Source organism: Ambystoma mexicanum, chromosome 1p (genome assembly GCF_040938575.1).
Source record: "Ambystoma mexicanum isolate Mex_15411 chromosome 1p, UKY_AmexF1_1, whole genome shotgun sequence".
Lineage (NCBI taxonomy): Eukaryota > Metazoa > Chordata > Amphibia > Caudata > Ambystomatidae > Ambystoma > Ambystoma mexicanum.
Genome location: NC_090921.1, coordinates 693,888,597 through 693,909,680, shown reverse-complemented (window position 1 = coordinate 693,909,680; position 21,084 = coordinate 693,888,597). Strand labels below are relative to the sequence as shown.

Genomic DNA, 21,084 nt, shown 5'->3' with positions numbered 1-21,084 from the left:
AGGGCAACACATTACCTACTCCAGAATTGTTAAACGGGTGCGAGAAAAGTGGCTGGCAGCGGTGCTTGCAGAGCAGCCTGATGCCACCTTTGAGACGATATATGACATCGCAGAGGGGGGGCATGAGATATCCCGAATATATGAGCTACTGGGGTCCAAGGTGGGGAAGGAATTGCTCCAACTGAGACAAGCCTGGGAAGAAGAGGTGGGAGAACCCATGTCAGATGGGCTATGGGACAGCGCCCAAAGAGATCATAAAAAAGTGTCACGGAACACTAGGCTCCAACAGATCCAACTATATGTCACACATAGAGCATACCTGACCCCAAGGAAGATTGCCAGGTTTGGTGGCCAGTCGACTCAAAGATGCCCCAGGTGTGGGGAGGAGGAAGCTGGGATGTTACACATGTTCTGGGCTTGCCCAGAGGTGGGGAGGTTCTGGTCAGAACTAAAGATACGAATGGCAGGAAAAGGCATTACGCTGGAGGTGGAGTCGGCCTGGGCATGCATGCTTGGGGGCTTTCCTAGACCACGGAATCTGAGGCACATTAGTAAGATGAAAGACCTTGCCTACATCCTGGCCAAACGGAGGATTGCAATATGCTGGAAGGCAGCCCATAGACCTAGGATAGAGTTGTGGTGGGCGGACCTTATGAAGTGAGCGGAGGCAGAAACGGCTGTTTGGTTCGAGGCGGTCAGCAGAGGAGGAGAGGAGTAGGTGGGACCCCTACTCGAATGGAGGCAATTGGTGGCCACTATGGTGGGCCCCTCCCATACTGATCACAGTGATGATGACACAGAAAAGATAATGACAATAGACCTGCCTGAAGAAGAAAATGCTGATGATTCGGATACAGTGGCTTGAGTTAATGGGGTGGGAGGGAATAGGACAGAAGAACGTACTCTGTAATGTTATGTTGTTAAACCTAAGCACGTAAATCCTAATTATTTGTAATGTTTGGTGTGTTGTTATAAAATAATAAAATGTTTTTTTTTTAAAACTATAACAACATCTAGTGGGGAAATGTTCTCAACCAAATATAAGTGTTTAGGTTCAATACAGTTCCAATGTAACTTTGTTTCAAGGAGGTTTGATCACGTTCTCAAGTTAGCTTCTGTAGATTCACAGTTATCACAGTTCGCACCAAAGAAGGTCTTGGGTTTTCCTTACCAAGTTCAAGTGTTACCAAGTTCATATAACACTGATTTTGGGACCCCCTTCCACAAGATAAACACTCTCTAGTTCTTTGGTTCTCAGGTTTTCCTTCCCCAAGATTTATATTGAACAGTTGACTTGCTTTCTCTGTTTACAGGTTCACAAGAAAATACCTGGTTTGTTTGACCCGTCCTTTGTTTAGCTTCACCAAGGATACACAACGTCTTTGTTGCTTTTCCAATGTTTAGTGGTTTCTGGTCTAGGCGCAGTTGCCAGATCCCACTGTCCACCCATTACAGGTTACGCAACCAGCAACCACATGATTTGTCTGTGATTTGATTCTTAATGTCGATAATGTCAGCGTTAGGAAACATCCTCTGCGCGACTGCAAGACTTGTCATTGGCCTCAAGCTCACGGAACGTATCTCTCCAGGACTGAAATCTCTGCACTGGCTCCTAGTGGCTGCAAGGATTAAGTTCAAACCCCTCTGCATTGTCCACAAGGCCTTCTGGGGCCTCAATACCTTCAACTCTCTCTTCCTAAATATCTTCCTTCTCGAGCTCAGTCGCTTCTCCAAGCAACAAGTTGGTGGTAGATCTCTTTCCTCGGCTAGGGCCTCCCACTGGAACAGCCTCCCTGCCCCCCTGAAACTTGAGGAGAACCACCCCCGGTTCCGAAAGCACCGCAAAACCTTTCTCTTTCCTTCTGCTTTTTCTCCTCCTCTCCCCTGCCGATTTCCTGGCTTAAACTGAAACTGCAATGGTTACCTGGCCAACCTCTGATCTCGGGCCCCGGCCCCCTCCCCGACCAGTCGCACACCTGCCTGCCTTCCTGGCAACCCCCGCACTTGGGGACTGTTTTCTGTATCCCTACAGTCCCACTATCTCCACTTGCCACCTGATGCCTGCATTTACCCTCTACCCTTGCCACCTGCTGGCCGTACTTTACTATTGTTGTTTATTCTATTATCCCATGTACTGCACTGTCCCCTCACCCTCCCCCCCCCAACACGTCCCCCTTCCCTCTTTCCCTTGGACTTGCCCGATCTGAATGACACCTGGCTTAGTAGGATCGCCGTCTGTCTTCCCCCTCCCTTGCCTGGTCGCACCTTGAAACACTTGTGTATAGGCGCGTTATAAATGCCTTATATCATATCCTCGTCTAGGCGCAGTTGTCAGACCACAGAGTCCACCCATCACAGGTGACACAACCATACGTTTCCCCAAAGCCGTTGTTCAGTAATGAACAGTTACTTGGTTTCACTCAAACCATGAGTTTCCTGCCGCCCCAGATTCAGGAAATGTAATGTTGTGTTACATTCATTAGGATAGCACCTTTCATTCCTTTTTGCTTTCACAAAATGTAACTAAATTGTACAAGCTAGAATGACACCTTTTATGCAGTTCGGTATTCAATAAAGGCAGTTATCACTTGTGGGAGCTTAAGCAGCACCTTTCATATAGTTCGGTATTTCATAAATGCAGTTTTCATTTGTGCAGGCTTAAGCAGCACCTTTCATGTAGTTCGGTATTCAATAAAGGCAGTTATCACTTGTGGGAGCTTAAGCAGCACCTTTCATATAGTTCGGTATTTCATAAATGCAGTTTTCATTTGTGCAGGCTTAAGCAGCACCTTTCATGTAGTTCGGTATTCAATAAAGGCAGTTATCACTTGTGGGAGCTTAAGCAGCACCTTTCATATAGTTTGGTATTTCATAAATGCAGTTTTCATTTGTGCAGGCTTAAAGGAATTGTTCGGCCAAAACATTTTATTGGCCAAAAAGATGGGCAATAATAAAAAATATATACTGGCACTTTTTTTTTTAAGTCCCTATGTAAAATTTTTAGCAAATGAAGCTCAAAGGGAAGCACATGGGGGCATCCATTTTGTGAAATGGATGCCCGCCTTCGCGGCACTAATGAAGGAAAAGCCAGCCAGCTGTAGTAAAAAGCTACCACTGGGTGGCTTTTCCTTCATTGGTGCCGGGACTCGCAGGACGGAAACCGGAGACTACAGGCAGAAAAGCTGCAGCTGCATCTCAGTAAGTGCCATTTTAAAAATAAAAAAAAAGCACTAGCTGTGTTTTCTTTTCTAAGTTTTCCGGGCTGGAGGAGCCCGGAAAACTTAGAAATAAAACCACAGCTTTAAAAACGTTGTATTTATGTTTGCGGTAGCTTTTGAAGCTACCACAAACAAATACAACGTTATTGTGTTTCTGCCTGCCGTGGCTATCACTTTGGGTCTCCGGTGCTCCCGCAGGGGAGCACCGGAGACCCAAAGTGAAAGCCAAGACAGGCACAAACACAACGCAGTTGTGTTTCCATGCCACAGTGTTTCTGCCTACAGCAGCTTTCCCATTTGGGGCTCGGGCTCCCCGTGGGGAGCCAGAGAGCCCCAAATGGGAAAGCAGCTGCAGGCAGAAACACAACGCGGTTGTGTTTCGAAAACGCTGCAGTTTTTCTTTCTAAGTTTCTCAGGCTCCTCCGGCTCGGAGGAGCCTGAGAAACTTAGAAAAACCAATGAAGGAAAAGCCACGCAGTGGTAGCTTTTGTTTACTACAGCTGGTTGGCTTTTCCTTTATTAGTGCCGCAAAAGCAAGCACAGGCCCCTATGTGCTTCCTTTTGTAAATTTTGATCTTCATTTGCTCAAAATTTTACATAGGGACTTAAAAAAAAAGTGGCAGTATATATTTTTTATTATTGCCCATCTTTTTGGCCAATAAATATTTTTGGGCGAACAATTCCTTTAAGCAGCACCTTTCACTACTTTCGCAAACCATTACCAATTCGAAGTCCCTTGGAGCACTCTGACCTTCCTCGTCTCTCCCGACACTTACTGGGTCTCTGTAGCTCTGTTCGGCAGCTTCTCCTCAAGCGGGAAAACCAACGTGTCTGTTTGCCTGGTGCTCCGTTTAGCACACACCGGCCTTTGTGCTTGGCTCTGCCTCTGCTCTCTGGCAGCGCCTGCTGTATGCCTTCCCTCGCAGGGGCTTCCAGTCCTGCACAGTGCCCTCTGCAAGACACTCGGGATCTTCCTCAGCGTCTCGTGCCTCAGCATGGCAGTTCGGTTCTTTCTTGCTTCTGCAACGGTACCTCCTCCATACATGAGTTTCAGATTTCCACCTTTTATACTCTCCTCTACCATTGACAGGCTGCAGGTGAAACGAGGTATCCTCAATTGCCTGACCCTCCTTGAGCCTATTAGTGTGACATGTCTGCTCTTCACTGCCACATGCCTTCAGACCACTCGAGTGGTGTTTACAATAGGAACTGCACTGCTCCTTCTTGCCTCTTCTTCTTCTCAGTACTTAAGGGGAAACTATAGGGGAGGATGGGATGATATTGGCAATAGCCCATAAAGGCTAAGGGAGGGGAAGTCAATATCAGGAAAGGGGCAACACCACGTCTCGCCTTAAGGCACCCTCTCTCCAATCCCCAAGGACCCTCCACTCAGATGATTCTCCCTCGCTTGGCCAACCCCACGGTTGGGATGCAAAAGTGATTGCCCTTCCATGGCTACCTGAACAGAAGATCCCTTGGGAGTAGATGTGAGAGTACCTTCAGGATTCTCACAATACCGAATACATAGCTGAATTCCACTCTTTGTAATTGCCCTCATAGCTGAATAGACTCTGTTAGTGTGCACATACACAAAACACAGTGCTAGATTGAAACATTGTGTTGGCTCCACACCGTTATGGCTATTTTATACCACAACCTGCATATTTAGCAAATAACTGAATTATATGTGAAACACAACTGCACAGTTGACTCACTGTATTGCTTGCTATAAGCACATAGCTAGATTAACTCGATTACATGTATACATGCATCCATAACAACTGCTTTAACTTAATATTGATACATGAACTAGAGCACAGCCAGATTTCATTCTTTTTACTTTCTTGTATACCAAACACATAAGGAGCCTTTTATAAAGTGCTTTGCTCATAACATCTGCATGATAGATTAACTCCCTTTTGCACCTGTTTAACTGCTGCATAGCTCCATCATGTGCCTGCATCCCTAGCATTTATAGAGGTTGAATCAGTGTTTGCCCCTCAACAATAACTGTACACTGTTGCCTATATGCGTAGTATGTTACGTTTGTGCCTACGTACCAAACACATAGATTGTGCATATCAATCAACTACAGATTCACTGTGCTGTCCCCTAATAACCGTAGCAGCTCATGGCATTTCATCTAGATCCACAACACAACTGTTTGTGAACTAGCACCAAGCTAAATCAACACACCTATTATACCTATTCGGTCATAAGAAGCCCCCGCTCACTGAAACTAGGCACCTCACACACAGTATTAGACACAAAATATTCCTCGTGCATTCCAGAACATTATAACCATGCTGCATATACGGCTACAACAAAGGAACCCTTTCCATAACCTGACCCCCGTTACATCATTTCATCTCTACAGTCTACAAGCAAATTGGCCTATAGTATTCTCTGAAAAGTACCATAATCTCCCAACTATCCATTGTGACAGAGGGACAAGGAAATCCTTAAACGAACCAACCACAAATGCAGGCCCAAAGAAAATCAAAAGCTAAATATCACCTTTCCCAACCATCTCAGGCCCACTTCCTGATCCTCAACTACAGGGTGACAACATGGTGACAAGCCGCCTAGAAACCGCAAAGATAGCAGAATCAGAAAGGAACAAAGCACAAGGGGAGAACTGGAAGCAGCCCTCATTGCCGCTTCTGATCAGGCATCAAGAGACTCTACAGGGTTCCCATTACCACACCTCAAGAGACAATTGACACCTTTTGTCTCCTGAAGCACCCAGCTCAACCACATTACTATGATCAAGCATTGGCCCAAGAAAAGAGAATCACCAATGACCCAACATCATTGCCTGTATTGACCCAGACAGCCATTCAACCAACCATAAAACGGAAACCGCAAGAAACAATACCTGTTACCATCTGCCACAACCTCGCAGTAGGAACTGAGAATTGTGCCCGTCCCAGCTAAGAGTCTGCTAAACCATTTTGAATCAAAAAGCCCCAATGTGGTACCCTGGGAAACCAATGAAAGCAACCCAACAGCACTGATCCAAGGAGCGAAACCCATCCAGAAATGTCAGCCACAAGATGCCGCCACATCAATTCATGTTCTGGCTCCAATCACTGCTCGAACATATTTTACCTTCTCTCCGAAGACCAGATAGACTTCATCACAGAAACTTAGCGCCCATTTTCCTAACCTCAACGACTCCATTACTCCCAGAATAGTCCCAGCTCTGTTGAAATCTGCATGCATCAGACCTTTGCTGAAGAAGCTCAGCGCTAACCCATATGTCCCAGTCACCCATCTCCTCATTTCAACCATCCCTGTATTTGGGAAACAGCTGGGAAAATTCATATATTGCCAACTCTGGGATTTCATTGAAACAAACCAACTCCTGAATGAGGCACAGCATGGATTTAGACATTCTAGGAGTACAGAATCTGCTTTGTTCTCCATCTGGGAAACACTTAAAAACAATGCGGATTAAAACTCAGAGTGGGCTCATCTTGCTAAACATCTCAGCTGCTTTTGACACCATCAGTCATAAGATCCTCCTAAAAAGGCTGAAAGATAAGGGTATTAAACAAACAGCTCTACACCGGATCACCGCCTTGCTCACAGGTAAAACAAAAACCACTATCTTGGGCCTCTATAATTCCCAGCCTTGACCATTTGCCTGCGCAGTACCCCAAGGATCCACACTCTCACCTCTACATGCCACCACTACATCTGGTATTTCCTGCTACAACTACGTGGATGACACACACATATAATCTACAAAATGCATGAACCACCCATCACCAAACGCCACAGATATTAAAAACTGCCATGCACAGTTGGACACACGGATGACAAAAAACAAAGTCAGCCCTGGCAAAACAGAAAGGATGCTCTTTAATCATACAAGTTCTAACACTGCGACCGATGAGATGGACTCTTTTCCAAACCGGTCAACCGTTGTAATTAATCTTGGAATGGCAATGGACAACACCCTCACTCTTGATCCACAGGTCAAATGCATCCTCAGAAGCCGTTTCTCCCAGCTGTACATGCTACGCTGCATTTTACTTTACTTAACATTAACCCACAGGGCCATGGCCATATTTATCCAATACTACCCAAACTAGACTATGCAAACAGCCTCCATATCTGACTGCCAGATAACCTACGGAGGACACGTCAAAGAGTTCAAAATGCAGTGGCAAGACTACTTCTCAGAATGAAGTATTTTTAACATATCACTGCAGCATTATGTATTCTCCGCTGGCTACCCATCAAACCAAGGGTACATTTCAAAACCTTGTGCATCACCCATCATTCATACCATGGAGAGGGCCTTTCCTACTTCAGAAGCAAGTTTCAACACGACACTCCCTCCAAAATTCCAAGGTCCAGCTATGCTGCACTAGTACTAATCCACAACTTCAACAACAAACAGCTAGGAGGATCCTCTTTTTCAGTTCTGGCCATGAAACTGTGGAACACCCTGCCCAAACCTCTTTGCCTGGAACCAGGAAACAGCTTAAGGCTTGGCTTTTCAACCAACCACGTTGAAAGAAATTAAAAATAACTTGACACTACCATCTTTGAGAAATCAATTTGATTAATGGAGCCTACGGTGCGCGACACTGGTCTGCACCTTCATCTCAGTCAAATCTACAACTAAGGGCCAGGAAGCAACAAGACCCTCACTCCCCCTTCCTCGTCTGCCTCCCCCATCACCCCTCTTCCACCTCCCCCATCACTCAACTATCTCCTCACTAAAAAGTTGCATCTTTACACCTCTCACACTCCTTCAGACGACCTCCAGGTCTAGTGTACTTAACAGATATACATATCCATTGTTTATCAACAACAACCATAATGACAATGTTTGCACTCTATAATCGGGGGGTGCCCATGTGGCTAACCTGCCCAGTTGTCACAAACAACTGATTTCATAATCAGCACACAGGTAACAGGTACCTCTGACCTGCATCCATCAACACCAGAGGTTTCTGCATCTCCCTTCCCTTCCTGATATACGACCAACACACCCTGCCCTCCTTTCTTACAGAGCCATGCGCAGCAAGGCCAACATTATTGGGAAAAGGGCACTATACAAAGAACACTTTACAATACATAAAAAGTTATCTAGCACTGTGAATAAATACTGTAGCATAAACTCTAGACTTCTGTGAATGGATCAGCTGAACATAAATAAACACTGAACGGTGTGAACTAAAGTTCTATTGGGGTTGCAATTAACAGATCTCGATTATGAATAAAACCCAATTTACTCAAATACTAGATTGCATGCTTGGAGTTATACATCATTTTTGTTGCAATCGGGGGTGACACCCAAATACGTATCAGAATTGATCGACTTGCTGAACTGTAATGCTTTACATACATTTGAAGTGCCTGCGGCTAGCCAAACCTCCCTGGTAGGGATCGGATATGTAGAATTTGTAAAAGTTCGGGTTTAGTCAAAGTGATGAAACAATTCAAAAATTCCACAGGACTATATTGCTTGAGGCGCGGTTACATAGGCAAAAATGATCAGATGATGCATGATGTCAGGAGTAGCGCCTAAATGAATGAGAGGGGTGATCAATTGGGTAATAATTGAAGCGATCAAAATGTGGTATGCATATTGGAAAAGTTTAAACAGAGAATGATTTTGATATATTTTATAGTATGAAATGTAATGTAAATTATTTTACTTTTGTTGCATTGTATAAAGATCGAATTGACAAAAAAGTACATGGTTTTGTATCGCCTTTGCCTCCAACTGAGTTACAAACTTCAACCAAACTAAATGAAATACAAATATTTTGTCATTAGTTAAAAAAAGTTGTGTGTAAGTCGTTTGTTCAAAAGTATATAAAATATAACATTCAGAAAGCAGACTAGTAAGTAATATAGGAAATGTGAAGTTTGCATTCCAAAAACGTACCAATGGGTCCTTTAACTTAATTAACCAGTAGAAAGGACACATTATTATTACCAGGACATTCTGTCCCACTCAATGCCAATCTGGGCGTAGCAATACAAGCATCCCCACAGTATCAATGGTGCCCAGGGCCATCCTCGAACGAAAAATCTGTCCCAATATATCTGCCCAATGTTCTCTCCTCCCAGAAATACTAAATTTGTTAAGATCAGCATTGATGTGGCAACAGCTGCCAGAGTTGCGTGAATTCGCCTCTGCATTTTAGGAGTAAGTGTGTGGAAAACAAGGTTTTGGATGACTGGCATGTAAAGTAGTCTCTTAATGTTGTATTCAAAGTTAATGCCCATCCAGTTTAATGCGGCCCAGTACAAAAGATGTTGATGTGCACCATGCCAGTAAGCCACAAAAGCGAAAGTGATCCCTGTGGATAAAAGCTTTTCTCCAGGCCCAGACTTGGATCCACCCATGGGGATGTAAATATATCGCATTAGAAACTGATAAAGTCCAACATCGAAGCTTCTCCACATGCCAGTGAAGCTGTACATGGTGCTGACGCAGCGGGGCAAGGGCAGAGAGTGCAGTCCATCAAAGCGTACAACAAATGCAGGGATTCCATATAGTACTAGGTATTTCACATAGAAGAACAGCACTTGCGCTAAAGCTAAACCCCCCAATGTCCAGTTGGATGCTTTTGACAGCAGAGCATCACTGTTGTAGATTATGTGCATGTGCATGAGATGGATCATCAACTCTGCCAACCACCACCACCACAGAAGGCGAGCAACACCTAGGATGCATGCAGTCAAATCAGTCTTAGAAGCAGAGGTTTCTTTTTGTTGCATTTCTTTGTAGAAGTAATCAAAGTTCATGATCGGACCGTTATGGAACATTGGATAGTAGAACATATACAATAGCATCCAGAGAAGGGTGTGATCTCTTTTCTGACAAGGATGGTGCCAGCAATATTCCAGACTGAAGCTTGTATAATACAAGCAACGCACTGCTACTGTGAAACAGAGCAGGTAATACTCGTTCTCAGTTTTGTACCATGACCTGATTTGTTTCTGAACTGCATCGATCTGCAAAGTTGAAAGCAAAAGCAATGAGGAGCCCCAGGACAGCATTGGAATTCTGAGTTGTGCAACAGTGTAGGAGATGGCGATGTGAAGGAGAATGAATCCAAGTCCCTGTATCCCGAGGAGAATCCAGCAGGCTACCATGCCATAGACCATGAGGCACCAGGGGTGGAGTGCTCCCAGGAAGTGAAGGGACACCTTGGAAACTATGGCATGTCCAAAGAAGAGACCTAATAATGGACCCCTGGCCCATCCTGCCCAGAAGCTCCACTCAAAGTCTGATGGGTCCTTCTTCAGTCCCCAGAAAAGAGAGTCTCCTAAGGCAATGTCACTGTACCATTCCGTCTCATGCTCTCTGGAGAACAAATATACCCCATAAAAGGAGTAGAGATGGAAACTCACAGAGAGCACAAGGTATAAACCCATTTCCCATGGTGGCAGCAACATTCTCGTGGGCTCAACCCACCGTTGGTAGCAATGATTATCCACGGAGTCAACCCAGCACCTCCCAAGATGCAGCCCCTACCTAAATGTGTCTTTTGTGCCTGCGCTTTCCTTGTCCCATGTCTTCCCACAACGTGCATTTCTTCTTCGCTTTTGCTTCCCAGTACACCTCATTCGGTCATTGTTCGATGTCCAGATTTCCCTCTGCGTTACTCGCGTTTTTCTCAACTATCTACACGTTATAAATTGACAAGAGTTGACACAGACTCTCCCCTCCTGTGGCGGGTTGGTCAAAATAACCCCCCGTGCCGTACGTGCCACGTCGATCATGCATGTTCACTTACTGCTGTTTCCTAAAATGGCTGCCAAATAGTTGTCCGTTTTCTATTTCAGTAGCCTTTACCCTCGCCTCGACTGACCAATTCACAATAGGGTTCCATGGAATTTGAAATAATATATCCAAAGATCGTTAACTAATTATGTGAAGGCTTTATTTGAACTCTTTGGAACTATAGGCGAACTTTGACACCGTCCACTTACTTTATGCAAAGTAGCTGGGTCTCTTGACTATTACGACCAAGTGCGGGGAAAACATACGCTATAGCGTGTTTACTTTACCCGCGTTATATGATTATAGGGTTTATTTAGAAAAAAATTGTCGATTCAACAGTGGTGGTCAGCAACTTAGTACTCATACGCTCAAGACTGAGGCGCGCGCAGAGCTCACTCAGTGTCTTTGGTCATAGCTCTCAACCATTTATGTTGCAAAAGCGGGTGAAAACACCCGATTTTACTTTTGGCGGGTGAGCGGCCCATTGAAATGAATGGGCGTGCATGAGGTTTGGCGGGTGAGTCCGCTGTTTACAAGGCGGGTGACACCCGCCAAAAGCGTGTGAGTTGGGAGCTATGCTTTGGTCAAGTGGCAAACCACTCACTGTACGGAAACAGCTAGCGAAAATGACGTCCACGACTTGAATCACGCAACGGCCATTTTGAAGTGAAAATGAAAAGGCCCTGCTAAGATGTTGCATGGACACCCACACCCACAAAAAACACACGGGAAGTCTAGATCTAGCGAATTATTTGGGTACAGTTAGAAAAAAGCAGACCTCGCATCGCCGACGAAAGCCTACTCTATCAAGGTGTAAAAAAAAAAAAGATAAGAGTGCAAAGTCGTTTTCGTCGTCCCCCTTAAATTGCTATGGGCTATCACTTTCCTTCATTAAAGCGCCCACAATCTGCGCAGTTTGCACATTTCAAATTGGAGACAGACTGGTGTGGAAAGGAAAAGGGTCACACAAGTGCCATGTTGTTGCAGTATGGGAGTCGGGACAGAGGAGCAATGCGCGCTGACGTATTACGTAACGTGTGTGTCCAGTCCACTGCGAGTGAGAGCCTGCCGGGGAAGGACCAGAATTTTGCGGTTGAGTCGGTCGGAATCAAAAGTGCTATCCGCAGTAACTAGCGAAGATGCAAGGTCATACCAGCAGGGCACAGCAGGGAGGGTAAGAGCTTTACGATAGACTTGTCTCGAGGGGTGGAAAGGTAACCCGAGCAATGCGAGACGGAGACCCATGAAGCGAGGGGAAGAGGCCTGGTGGAAGTTTAGAGATGTTCGTAGGAGAAGGCAGTATATGTAAACAATGGTGGGGGCATTTCGCCACAGAGGTTCTTTCTAGCTTGGCTTATTTGGTTGAGGGAAGTGGTGGCGGGTAAAGTAGTAAGCCGGGATTGAAGGATGCTCGCTGGTTCAGGTGTTTGGTGGGGAGGTCCGGTCGGTACCTTGTGTAGCTAGTTCATGTATTTAATTGCATAATATTTTGTTTCCCTTCCTCAGACGTCGCACCAAGTGGGATGTACCCGGTGATTTTCCCTCTTCGCAGTCTTGTGCTGGAGCTATGACACAAAGAGACACGCCCACTATGTCCCAGGCTGCCACTACTTGGCAAGAGTTCCGGGATTCATATATACGCAATGCTGGCTACCGTCAGTCCTCACCCGGCGATGAGGGCTACAAGAGCCCTTCTTGTGGTAATACCGGATCCAGTGAACCACCTTCACGGAATGCTGTCCACCGCGAATCATCGTCTGGAAACGCCAGTTACAGAGACTCATTTCCCGGAAATGCTGTCTATCAGGACTCCTATCCTGAGAATACCGGTTGCCGAGATTCATCTGTGAACGCCGATAATGTCAACGTCCCTACCCCTTCTGGGGCCTTGGATGCTGCTGCAGCAGTAGCAAGGAAAATTAATGCTATGCTAGTAGCAAAGGGAAAGCTGCAGCCACCGCAGGGTTCTGGCAAGGTATTTTTTTATTTTATTTATTCACTTGCTTTGTATATTGTGGGCTTGTTTTCATCCCGTATATATTCCCCGGTAGTTGCCCAATAATGCCGATCCTACGTTTGTTACAGTTCTAAATGCTTTAGTACTTTTTGCAGGGTTGGACATTAAAAATCGTTGAACAGGAACTAAAACGGCTCCTGGGTGTCGGACATCACCCAGTAGGCTGGAGCTAACAATGGGGAACTAGGAGCGAGTACGCAGCACACCACAAATCTAACTTCCACAGGGGAGACAAACTGACTTTTCCTCATCAAGCGTGATCCATTCTGTTTGAATGTGTCCTAATTCTTCATCACCATTACCATTTCAAAATTAATGTCACATATGTATGGTTGTATGACACAAGTTGTCATGGGAGCACATACAAGAGAAGTGTCTAGTGCTCCTGCCACCAGACTGAAATCTCATTGTCGGATCTAATCGACCTGGTGGTTAACTTTATCAAACGCCCCCTTGTTTTCTGTCTTGTACACAAGACTGGCGAGGTCTCTATTTCTGTGTCCCTGCTTGTCAGTTGGGGGCCTGGCGGGTATTTGTGGTTGCCGAAACACGATCTTGGACAGGGATAGTTGCCACTGGGCACCGTAATAAAGAAGACATCCCTTCGGTCCAGTGTGCAAGATTTCCATATTGAGTACATAATGAAGCCGTATTCTGGGAACATGGCATTTACGATATGTAGATGAACCAGGAATCTGCATATAAATACTTGTGCGTCTGTTTAATGCACGCAGCAGCAAGGGGTGAAATAAGAGGCTTCATAACTACCCATGGATTGGAAGGCTTTGCTTATCCCCCTATACTCTACAAAGCCATTAAAATAAACCCAGCAGTACGTTTTGGTTGGGAGAACTGTTGGTGCAGGGCTGCTGGGAGTCGTGCTGCCAAATATCTTAGACATGCCTGACCAGGTCCATCCCAATGCAGTCAATTTACTGCTAGCTAGCTAATACGAATGCCATTAAGTAAGATCATTACTCTATCCTGCTTTGTAGTGTCCTAAGCCAATGCATGGCCGGGCTCCCTCTAACCAGGGGAGACATGAGCAATCTTATTACATTGAATAAGCAGGGCTACAGATAAGAATTTCAAGTGGGAGCATTTTACTCCTGATTTCTTTTTCAGTTGGGAGTAAAATAATTGTTTCGCAAGTACATAGTTTTAGTCGAGTAACAATTTATTGAAAACTAAAACTGTTCTCTTTGCAATCCTTTTTTGCACCGAGTAGTTCATGCAAAAAATAAGATGCATTTTTTTTCCTTTTTAACGTTCTTCTGTTCAGGCAGTAGTAATATTAGATCTCCTTCCTGTGACATGGCTGCTGGTGCTACTGATCCTCTGTGAAACGGTCTGGATGGAAGCGCAGCTACCTCTGTTCCTGTAGTTTACATTTTTATTTTTACTCCCTATATTTTATGTTGGCTGTCTTGATGGAGTAAAATGGTCTGCCCTTTCGGAGCTGCAAGTACGCCAGCATCTCAAAATGGTAAAACCAGTAGATAATCCTGAACTCATTGGTCATGGGCTACTTGTTGAACATAGTAAACTGATCCTTCAACGTATGTATCAAGGTTCTAAAATTGACTTCCCACCCATTTTCCAATGGACTACGGTAAGAATTGAGAACCTGCACTTTAACTAGGCATGCAGATAATACCCACACACCATTTGCTTTAATCTCAAAGCATGTGGATGCTTGAGCTGTAAGTGTGCCTCGCTTTTGACCTTCACTTTACATATTATTTATCCAGGATCTCTGAGGCAGCTATTGGAATTGCATGTTTTTTTCTGGGGCTTCCTCTTGTGATCTGGTTCTTGGAGAATGCTGATGTTGGTGTCCAATCTAAACCAGTGGTTGGAGAAGGAAGGCCAATTGCCAGTACTAGTACAAATAAGTTTCCACTTGTCAGATGGTCTGAAGATCCCATTTAAAAGGATTCTGTAGATAAGATAGTTGAATCATCACAGAGGCAGGCATTTGCATGATCTTATCTTCAATGGCCTCTCCAGAAGCGACGTTTCTGCTCTACCTTAAAGTAATCGATGCTTCACCTGTTGTCATTCACCAAATCCCTTTCATATTCCACCCTATGCCCATGAAACTGGTATGCAGTTATTATATCGGATGCAAAACAACTAATGAAAAAACTTGTGAAAAACTTTAAATGGGGTTGTGAGAGGGAATAGTGGTTTTGAGCGTGGGGGAAAGTATTATTTAAAAAAAGGTGGGCTTTGGGCGTTATTGCCCACCCACCCAAAAACATTAAAAAATGAAATTGTTATTTTGGAATTAGTAATTTTGTATTAGTTATTTTTTCATCACTTATTATTTCATTAGTTATAATTGAATGTAACCCATGAAGCTGCACTCATTCTGTTTTCCTTGTCTCATAAAACCAGGGCAATCTAGTAGTAATCCAGTTATACAGTATCAGATTTTTATCAAAAGTATACTGGCAGTGGATGTGATTTTAATACATTTACGTTTTTCATGCTTCAGTTATACAGTTAACCCCAGAAATAAAGGGTTATTATTGACAACATTTCATTGACATGCATTGATGGAATGAACTGACTTCTCCCCTGTTCATCTAACAAGGGCGGTCCCCTAAACATATGTCCACCAAGCCAGAGTTTAGAAATCCATTCTTACACATTGGTGTACAGCGGTGAGGGTAAGAACTGAGGTACTCTAGTGTCACACACTGGTGTAGTGCACAACATTTTAAGTACACATTTGATTTCTGATAGTTTAGCAGGTGCATTATAATTACTAAACAAATATGTGCACAGTAACTATTACTTTAGGTGCTTCCAAATCTGAAACGTTAAGAAGGCTGTGTGCTGAGGGGGAGGTATGGCAATTTATGGCACAAAAAACGGAGCTAATCTAAAAGTTTATAGATTGGCAAGAACATATGATTATACCACCCCTCTTATGGTACTGTAGATGGTGCTGGGACTGCTTACAGGTAACAGTACTGGTATTGCTGTTGCTGCCATCGTTGAGAGAGGGGATGCGGGGGAGGATGCTCGCTCCAATCTTTCATCTGTGTTCTCTGAAACAGAAGCCACGCTGGAGCTTAAACAATAGCTGAAACTCTGAGAGAAAGTTTGAATTCATGGTGAAAAGAATGACATGGACTGTTAATGCTAAAGGATATTTGTAACGCCCACTCACCACCGGAGGGGTCCCCTGGCATTCTGGCGGCTCTGAAAAGGGAAGGAGGAGGGTGAGTTAGTGGGGAATAAGCTGGAAAAGTGCAAGATAGCAGTGATATGCTGTTGGCAGCCTCAGCCCAGTGGGTCCGTTGGCTGGGATTGGGGTGTTTTACGGTTGGTGGTCGCCGTGTGCTGTTGTGCGAGTCTGTGTGGTTTGTCTTGTTGGTGTAGTGAAGTTTGTCTGGATTGCTGTATTGTAGGCTTGTGGTTGTTTGGTTAAAGTTAGAGAGGTGTATGCAGTGGGGTGAAATTGTTAGTGGATTGGTTAGTTGGCATTGCTGTCCTTGCAATTATTTCTAGGTGTGATGCTTGCTATCATTCACTATTCCATCTGAGTATGGCACTGTGAGGCAGGCCAGCAATGATGATTCCATTTAAGTGTGGCACTTGGTAATATTCACATTTCTATCCAAGTGGGACGCAGGCCAAAGTTAAGAATTACGTCTGTGTGGCGCATGCTAACATTCATAATCCTTTCTAGATGCGACGCAGGACTGGCTGACTGCGTATGAGTATGCTTGTGAGGTACACAAGGTGGCGGATGCTGACAAAATTGCATGGTTGCTCAGTCAACTGCTCCACTCTGGTTGCAGTGCTACTGTGGAAATGTCAATGTTTGACAGAAAATGTTTGTGAAATTAAAGTAAACTCTCAATCTTAAAGTTTGGGAAGACTCCTGCCCAATACTTGAATAGATTCACAGTTCAAAAAGCAAAGCAGGTAGTACTTGGTCACATATGTGACGGAATACTTGAAGAACTTGACTGAGTGGAAGGTTATAAGGTAACCACCTTTTTGAGGGTATGACCTATTTGGTCATGCTTGAGCACATTTTTTGCCTCCTGTTCCCCTGAGCTAAAGCAGTATTTGGCTGACTAAGCACTTAGATCCTAAGGCCATTGCAGCTGATTTGTGGGTACCCCACAGGGTGTCCCATAAGGAAACACTGCTTACAATGAGCAGGAATAGGGGAAGAAGCAGAAAAAGGGTGGGTCATCTGAAAATCCTTCCACCAAAAGAGCCACAAACAAGTGTAAGAAGGGTAAGTCACCAGACCATGTACAGTGTGACTAACAATCCCAAACACAGCTCTGGTTACTCTAAGCCTCCCTATTTGCCCACGACCCAGTGGATTGTATGCGGCGCAAGTGATCATGTGAAAGGGGACGCCAGATGTAAGGTCCGAACCTTAGGGGTCCACTCTGTGAATCTGGCATTCTCTCATGATGAGGAAGAGACACTCGAAGGGGGTTCCATGTGGGGGGACCTCCGCAACCCTGCATTATTTTTAAAAGAGCAGGAGACACTCCCACAATGATCCACCCCCACCCGCCCAAAAATATTGCCTAGGCAATATTTTTGGTGGGGATAATATGTAGTGATACCTCACAGGGGCATCCTTCTCTTCAACCGCCTTCCCCAGTGGTATTGGATCTGAAGTCGTCAGTTATCCTGGGAACCAAGAGTAGCTGGGGAATATGCCACCATCCCTGACAATACAAAGCATTACTGCAAGGATAATGTACTGGTAGATACTTTAGACCCCTGTGCCATTAGAACTATGGTGGATTCCACATTGATGAACCCAGGGGAACTGGCAGACCTCCTGTGATGCCAAGTTAGCTGATGGCCTGCCCCCCAGCTCAAGTTATACCTGTACATCTGGCCGTGAATGCTGGAGTAGTTAAGATACCAGTGAGTGTACAGAAGCAAGTTTGTGGAAAAGTCCTGCTGGGAAATGATCTCAGACTTGGTCTTGTGGGCATACAGCAGAACAAACCTGCACTTGGGTCTCCGACCAACGCTGTGCCAAAGCCAAAGGGGAAACCCAAGCTAAGGGAGTTAAAAGAAAACGGTTTGAAAGAAAGCATTCCCCCAACTCGCCTACCGCTGAGGTAGTGTTAGTTGGACAAGCCAGTGAATCAGATGAGGAAGATGTCTTGCCTGAAATTCTCAACCCACATGACAAACCTGCATTGCAAAGTTTACCTGCAGAAGGGGGTCCTGGTAGGGACGAGTTTAGTAAGGGCCAACATGAGTGCACATCTTTGGAAGGTCTCGGGGAAACAGGCCTGTTCCCAACTTGAGGTTAGAGTGAACCGCCTGGGGGAAACGGAATTTGTTGGGAAGGTGGGCTCCTGTTGGTGAACCCACAGAGTCCACTGAAGGAGTCCTTAAGATTTTTCTGGTTCCTCTTCAGGTGAGACCCTTCTTCCAGCAACTGGTGCATGGAGTCACCCTTGCAGGTCATCTTGTGATAAGGGAGAGTTATCTATGCATTTCTACTGGCCCAAGCCGTGGGTCCAGATAGAAAGCCACTGCAGGAGTTGTGCCACTTGCCAGAACTGTATTAAAAGTGGTACAACAATTTATGCTCCACTGGTACCACTCACTTTAGTGTAGTGGTCTTGACACGTTTTAGGCCTGGGCCCCTCCTGAGCAAAATGTGGGCAGGCTTGGTTGGCCCACCTCCCCAAAAAATGCCATATTGACAGCCAGTCCAAATGGCTGTGAACTATTGCGTAACCAAACCGAAGCAAACCCCTCGCACTCCTAGTGTGATTAGACGTTGTGAAAGTATTTTGTTAAATTTTTGGTGGCCATTTGTGGAATTTTTAGGCGCGGAGGTGAGAATCAACCCTGGCATATGTTTTGTAAAATGAGCAAGAACAGAGAGTTGTTCCCAATTGGGGATCTTCCGTCCCCTGCATACTTTCAATGGCCGAATATTCATGCCAAACAGTCTAGAGATTCTTTTTGACAATATTTTAGTTTTTTCCCATTGTTTTTCACAATATTAATTTTCAATAAGTCAAACATTTTTCTTAATTGCTACACTTCACCAATAGGTTATAATTTCATATACAATTTATTATGTGGCCCAACACCTTTTCGAGACAATTCTCGTCTTTAGGGGCGAATAATCTTTTCAAATTTAATCTACAGAAAAAAATCAAACGTACATTTCAATTATTATAGCGTCTTAAGTATCATTTCAACAAATTGGTTATACCATTCGAGTGCTATATTTAGAACTTCAATATTTCTCAAAAAAGTTTTCAGGGTAGATCTACTAATAATTTGCATGACCCCGTGTTCTGAACCATCATCTTCATTTGTACAGTATAATCTCAACAAGACTCACTGAGAACCCAACATTTTGACATTTTAACATATTTCTGATCGTTCCTATCTATGTAGGAGTACCCTATGTGGTTTATGATTTCGTTAGTACAAAGGTCACTAACCCTTATATAATGGTGATCTGGTTGATCCTGTTGGATGATAGGTTTTTCTTTTTTACAAGAATACGTTATACAATTCATAGGAGCTTCATGCTCCATGAAGAATATCTAGGTGAATATTTTCTGATATCTTTGAAATCAGACATTGTTGACAACACTGTAATATGACAAAAGAATGTGAACTCCTTTGATACGGATTGAAATTGGGGAATAATTGTACTACATAGTGTAATGATGGATTAAGAAAGTTACGCAACATAACATCACACCCGATGTGGCGCGCCAATATGCAAACCAAATATGCATGCTTGAATTGACGCCTATAAAATATCATCTTGTTTCCGTTTCAACTTCCAGGGATTGTAGTGCAGTATATGTCAGTACTTTTTAGGTTAATGTATGTGGCAACATGAGCAGCTGCCATCTGCCTACCTGTGCACAGCTGCTGCTTGTTGCGCAGGTATTGACTTACTATTTGGGCTGGCACTTTCATTGCCTATTGGAGTGTATTTAAGGGGGCTGAAAGTGACATTTCAATGTGGTTTGTGAGACTTGTACTAATGCACCTGCCTTCTTTTTGGGGGTGACAGTAACAGGCAGGGGAGTATTTAAGTCAGCAGAGTGTCATCAGATTGTGACTGTCCTTTGTGTGCAAACCATACACTATACAGTAAGGTATTCTATGCAGGGGGGAGGACGAGGGCTGGCTGATGTGAGTGTGTGCACGTCAAATATACCACACCTTTTCCCGATGGAGTTCAGGAGTTCAGTTGATCCCTGTCTGTTTATAATAAGTCTGTCACTGATGGGAATGTCAGACATGTGGGGCAGGTGGCACCAATATAACATCTTGGACTTGTGCTTCTAAATTTTTGTTGACAGTGGAACTGAGTGGTCCAGGGTTGCACTAGACTTGGGTACACTTAGTTTGTTAATCGCTTTCGGTATGGTGCTTTATGCCAGATCAGTTATCTATTTTCGGGCCCGTGGTCCAGTAAGCTTTCTTTTTGGGTTCTGTTTATGCAGTGTGGAATTTTGAGTCATTGGTATGTATGAGTGTTGCAGTTGTCCTTCTTGCATAGATGTTCCTCGGTCTACTTATTGCTTTGACCATCAATTGTTGCACTAGCCAGAGCTCATTTAGTTTAATAGTTTGGAAGAGTGTTCAGACAAGATTGGATGAAGTAGCATTATTAGGTTACATTTGGGGGTTTCTTGGGTGAAGGGTTACATTTTTTTTATTTATATAGTATTGGGATGTACGTATGTTGGAGGCTGTATCTACCTTACGATCTGCCTTGTCCATCAGAAGGTTTTGCGGAGGTTATCCTGGACTCCAGTGCGAATGTGTGATTTAGGACTGATTAATGATTCTCTTTGTTGGGGTTGTGTAAAATAGAAGGGGACGTTACTCCATATGTTGTGGCACTGTCCAAGAGTGTTGACTTTCTGGAGGGAGGTGCTAGATAGGTTGGATATGACTTTGAAAATTTAATTTCCGAGACAGCCATATCAGGTTTTGTTATTAGCCAAAAGTAACCGTTGTTGGCTCTTTTGTATGGACATTGGATTGCTAAAACAGCAGTCAAACAGATCATGAAAGTTTGGAAGTCCAGAGAAAAA

The 21,084-nt window shown here is 44.3% G+C and overlaps 2 protein-coding genes across 3 annotated transcripts in view; one reads left to right on the top strand and one right to left on the bottom strand.

Moving 5' to 3' along the window:
• Nucleotides 1-8,848: 8,848 nt before the first annotated feature.
• HHAT (hedgehog acyltransferase) lies at nucleotides 8,849-11,338 on the bottom strand. The gene has a single exon (XM_069649910.1). It carries the CDS (start codon nucleotides 10,647-10,649, stop codon nucleotides 9,177-9,179), a length of 1,473 nt encoding a protein of 490 aa, XP_069506011.1. The 5' UTR covers nucleotides 10,650-11,338; the 3' UTR covers nucleotides 8,849-9,176.
• A 656-nt stretch (nucleotides 11,339-11,994) lies between these two features.
• Nucleotides 11,995-21,084, top strand: part of KHDC4 (KH domain containing 4, pre-mRNA splicing factor) — a 316,330-nt gene continuing 307,240 nt past the window's right edge. For both annotated transcript variants that reach the window (XR_011304121.1, XM_069649904.1), the window contains exons 1-2: nucleotides 11,995-12,151; nucleotides 12,484-12,952. Coding sequence is in view for 1 of the 2 variants with exons in the window: in XM_069649904.1 (XP_069506005.1) it covers nucleotides 12,117-12,151; nucleotides 12,484-12,952 (504 nt within the window). In the remaining variant the exon portion in view is untranslated. The remainder of the gene's footprint in view (nucleotides 12,152-12,483; nucleotides 12,953-21,084) is intronic.

What these genes read in the sequence shown, in the direction of transcription:
- HHAT (XM_069649910.1), bottom strand. Translation starts at nt 10,649, where the DNA reads ATGTTGCTGCCACCATGGGAAATGGGTTTATACCTTGTGCTCTCTGTG.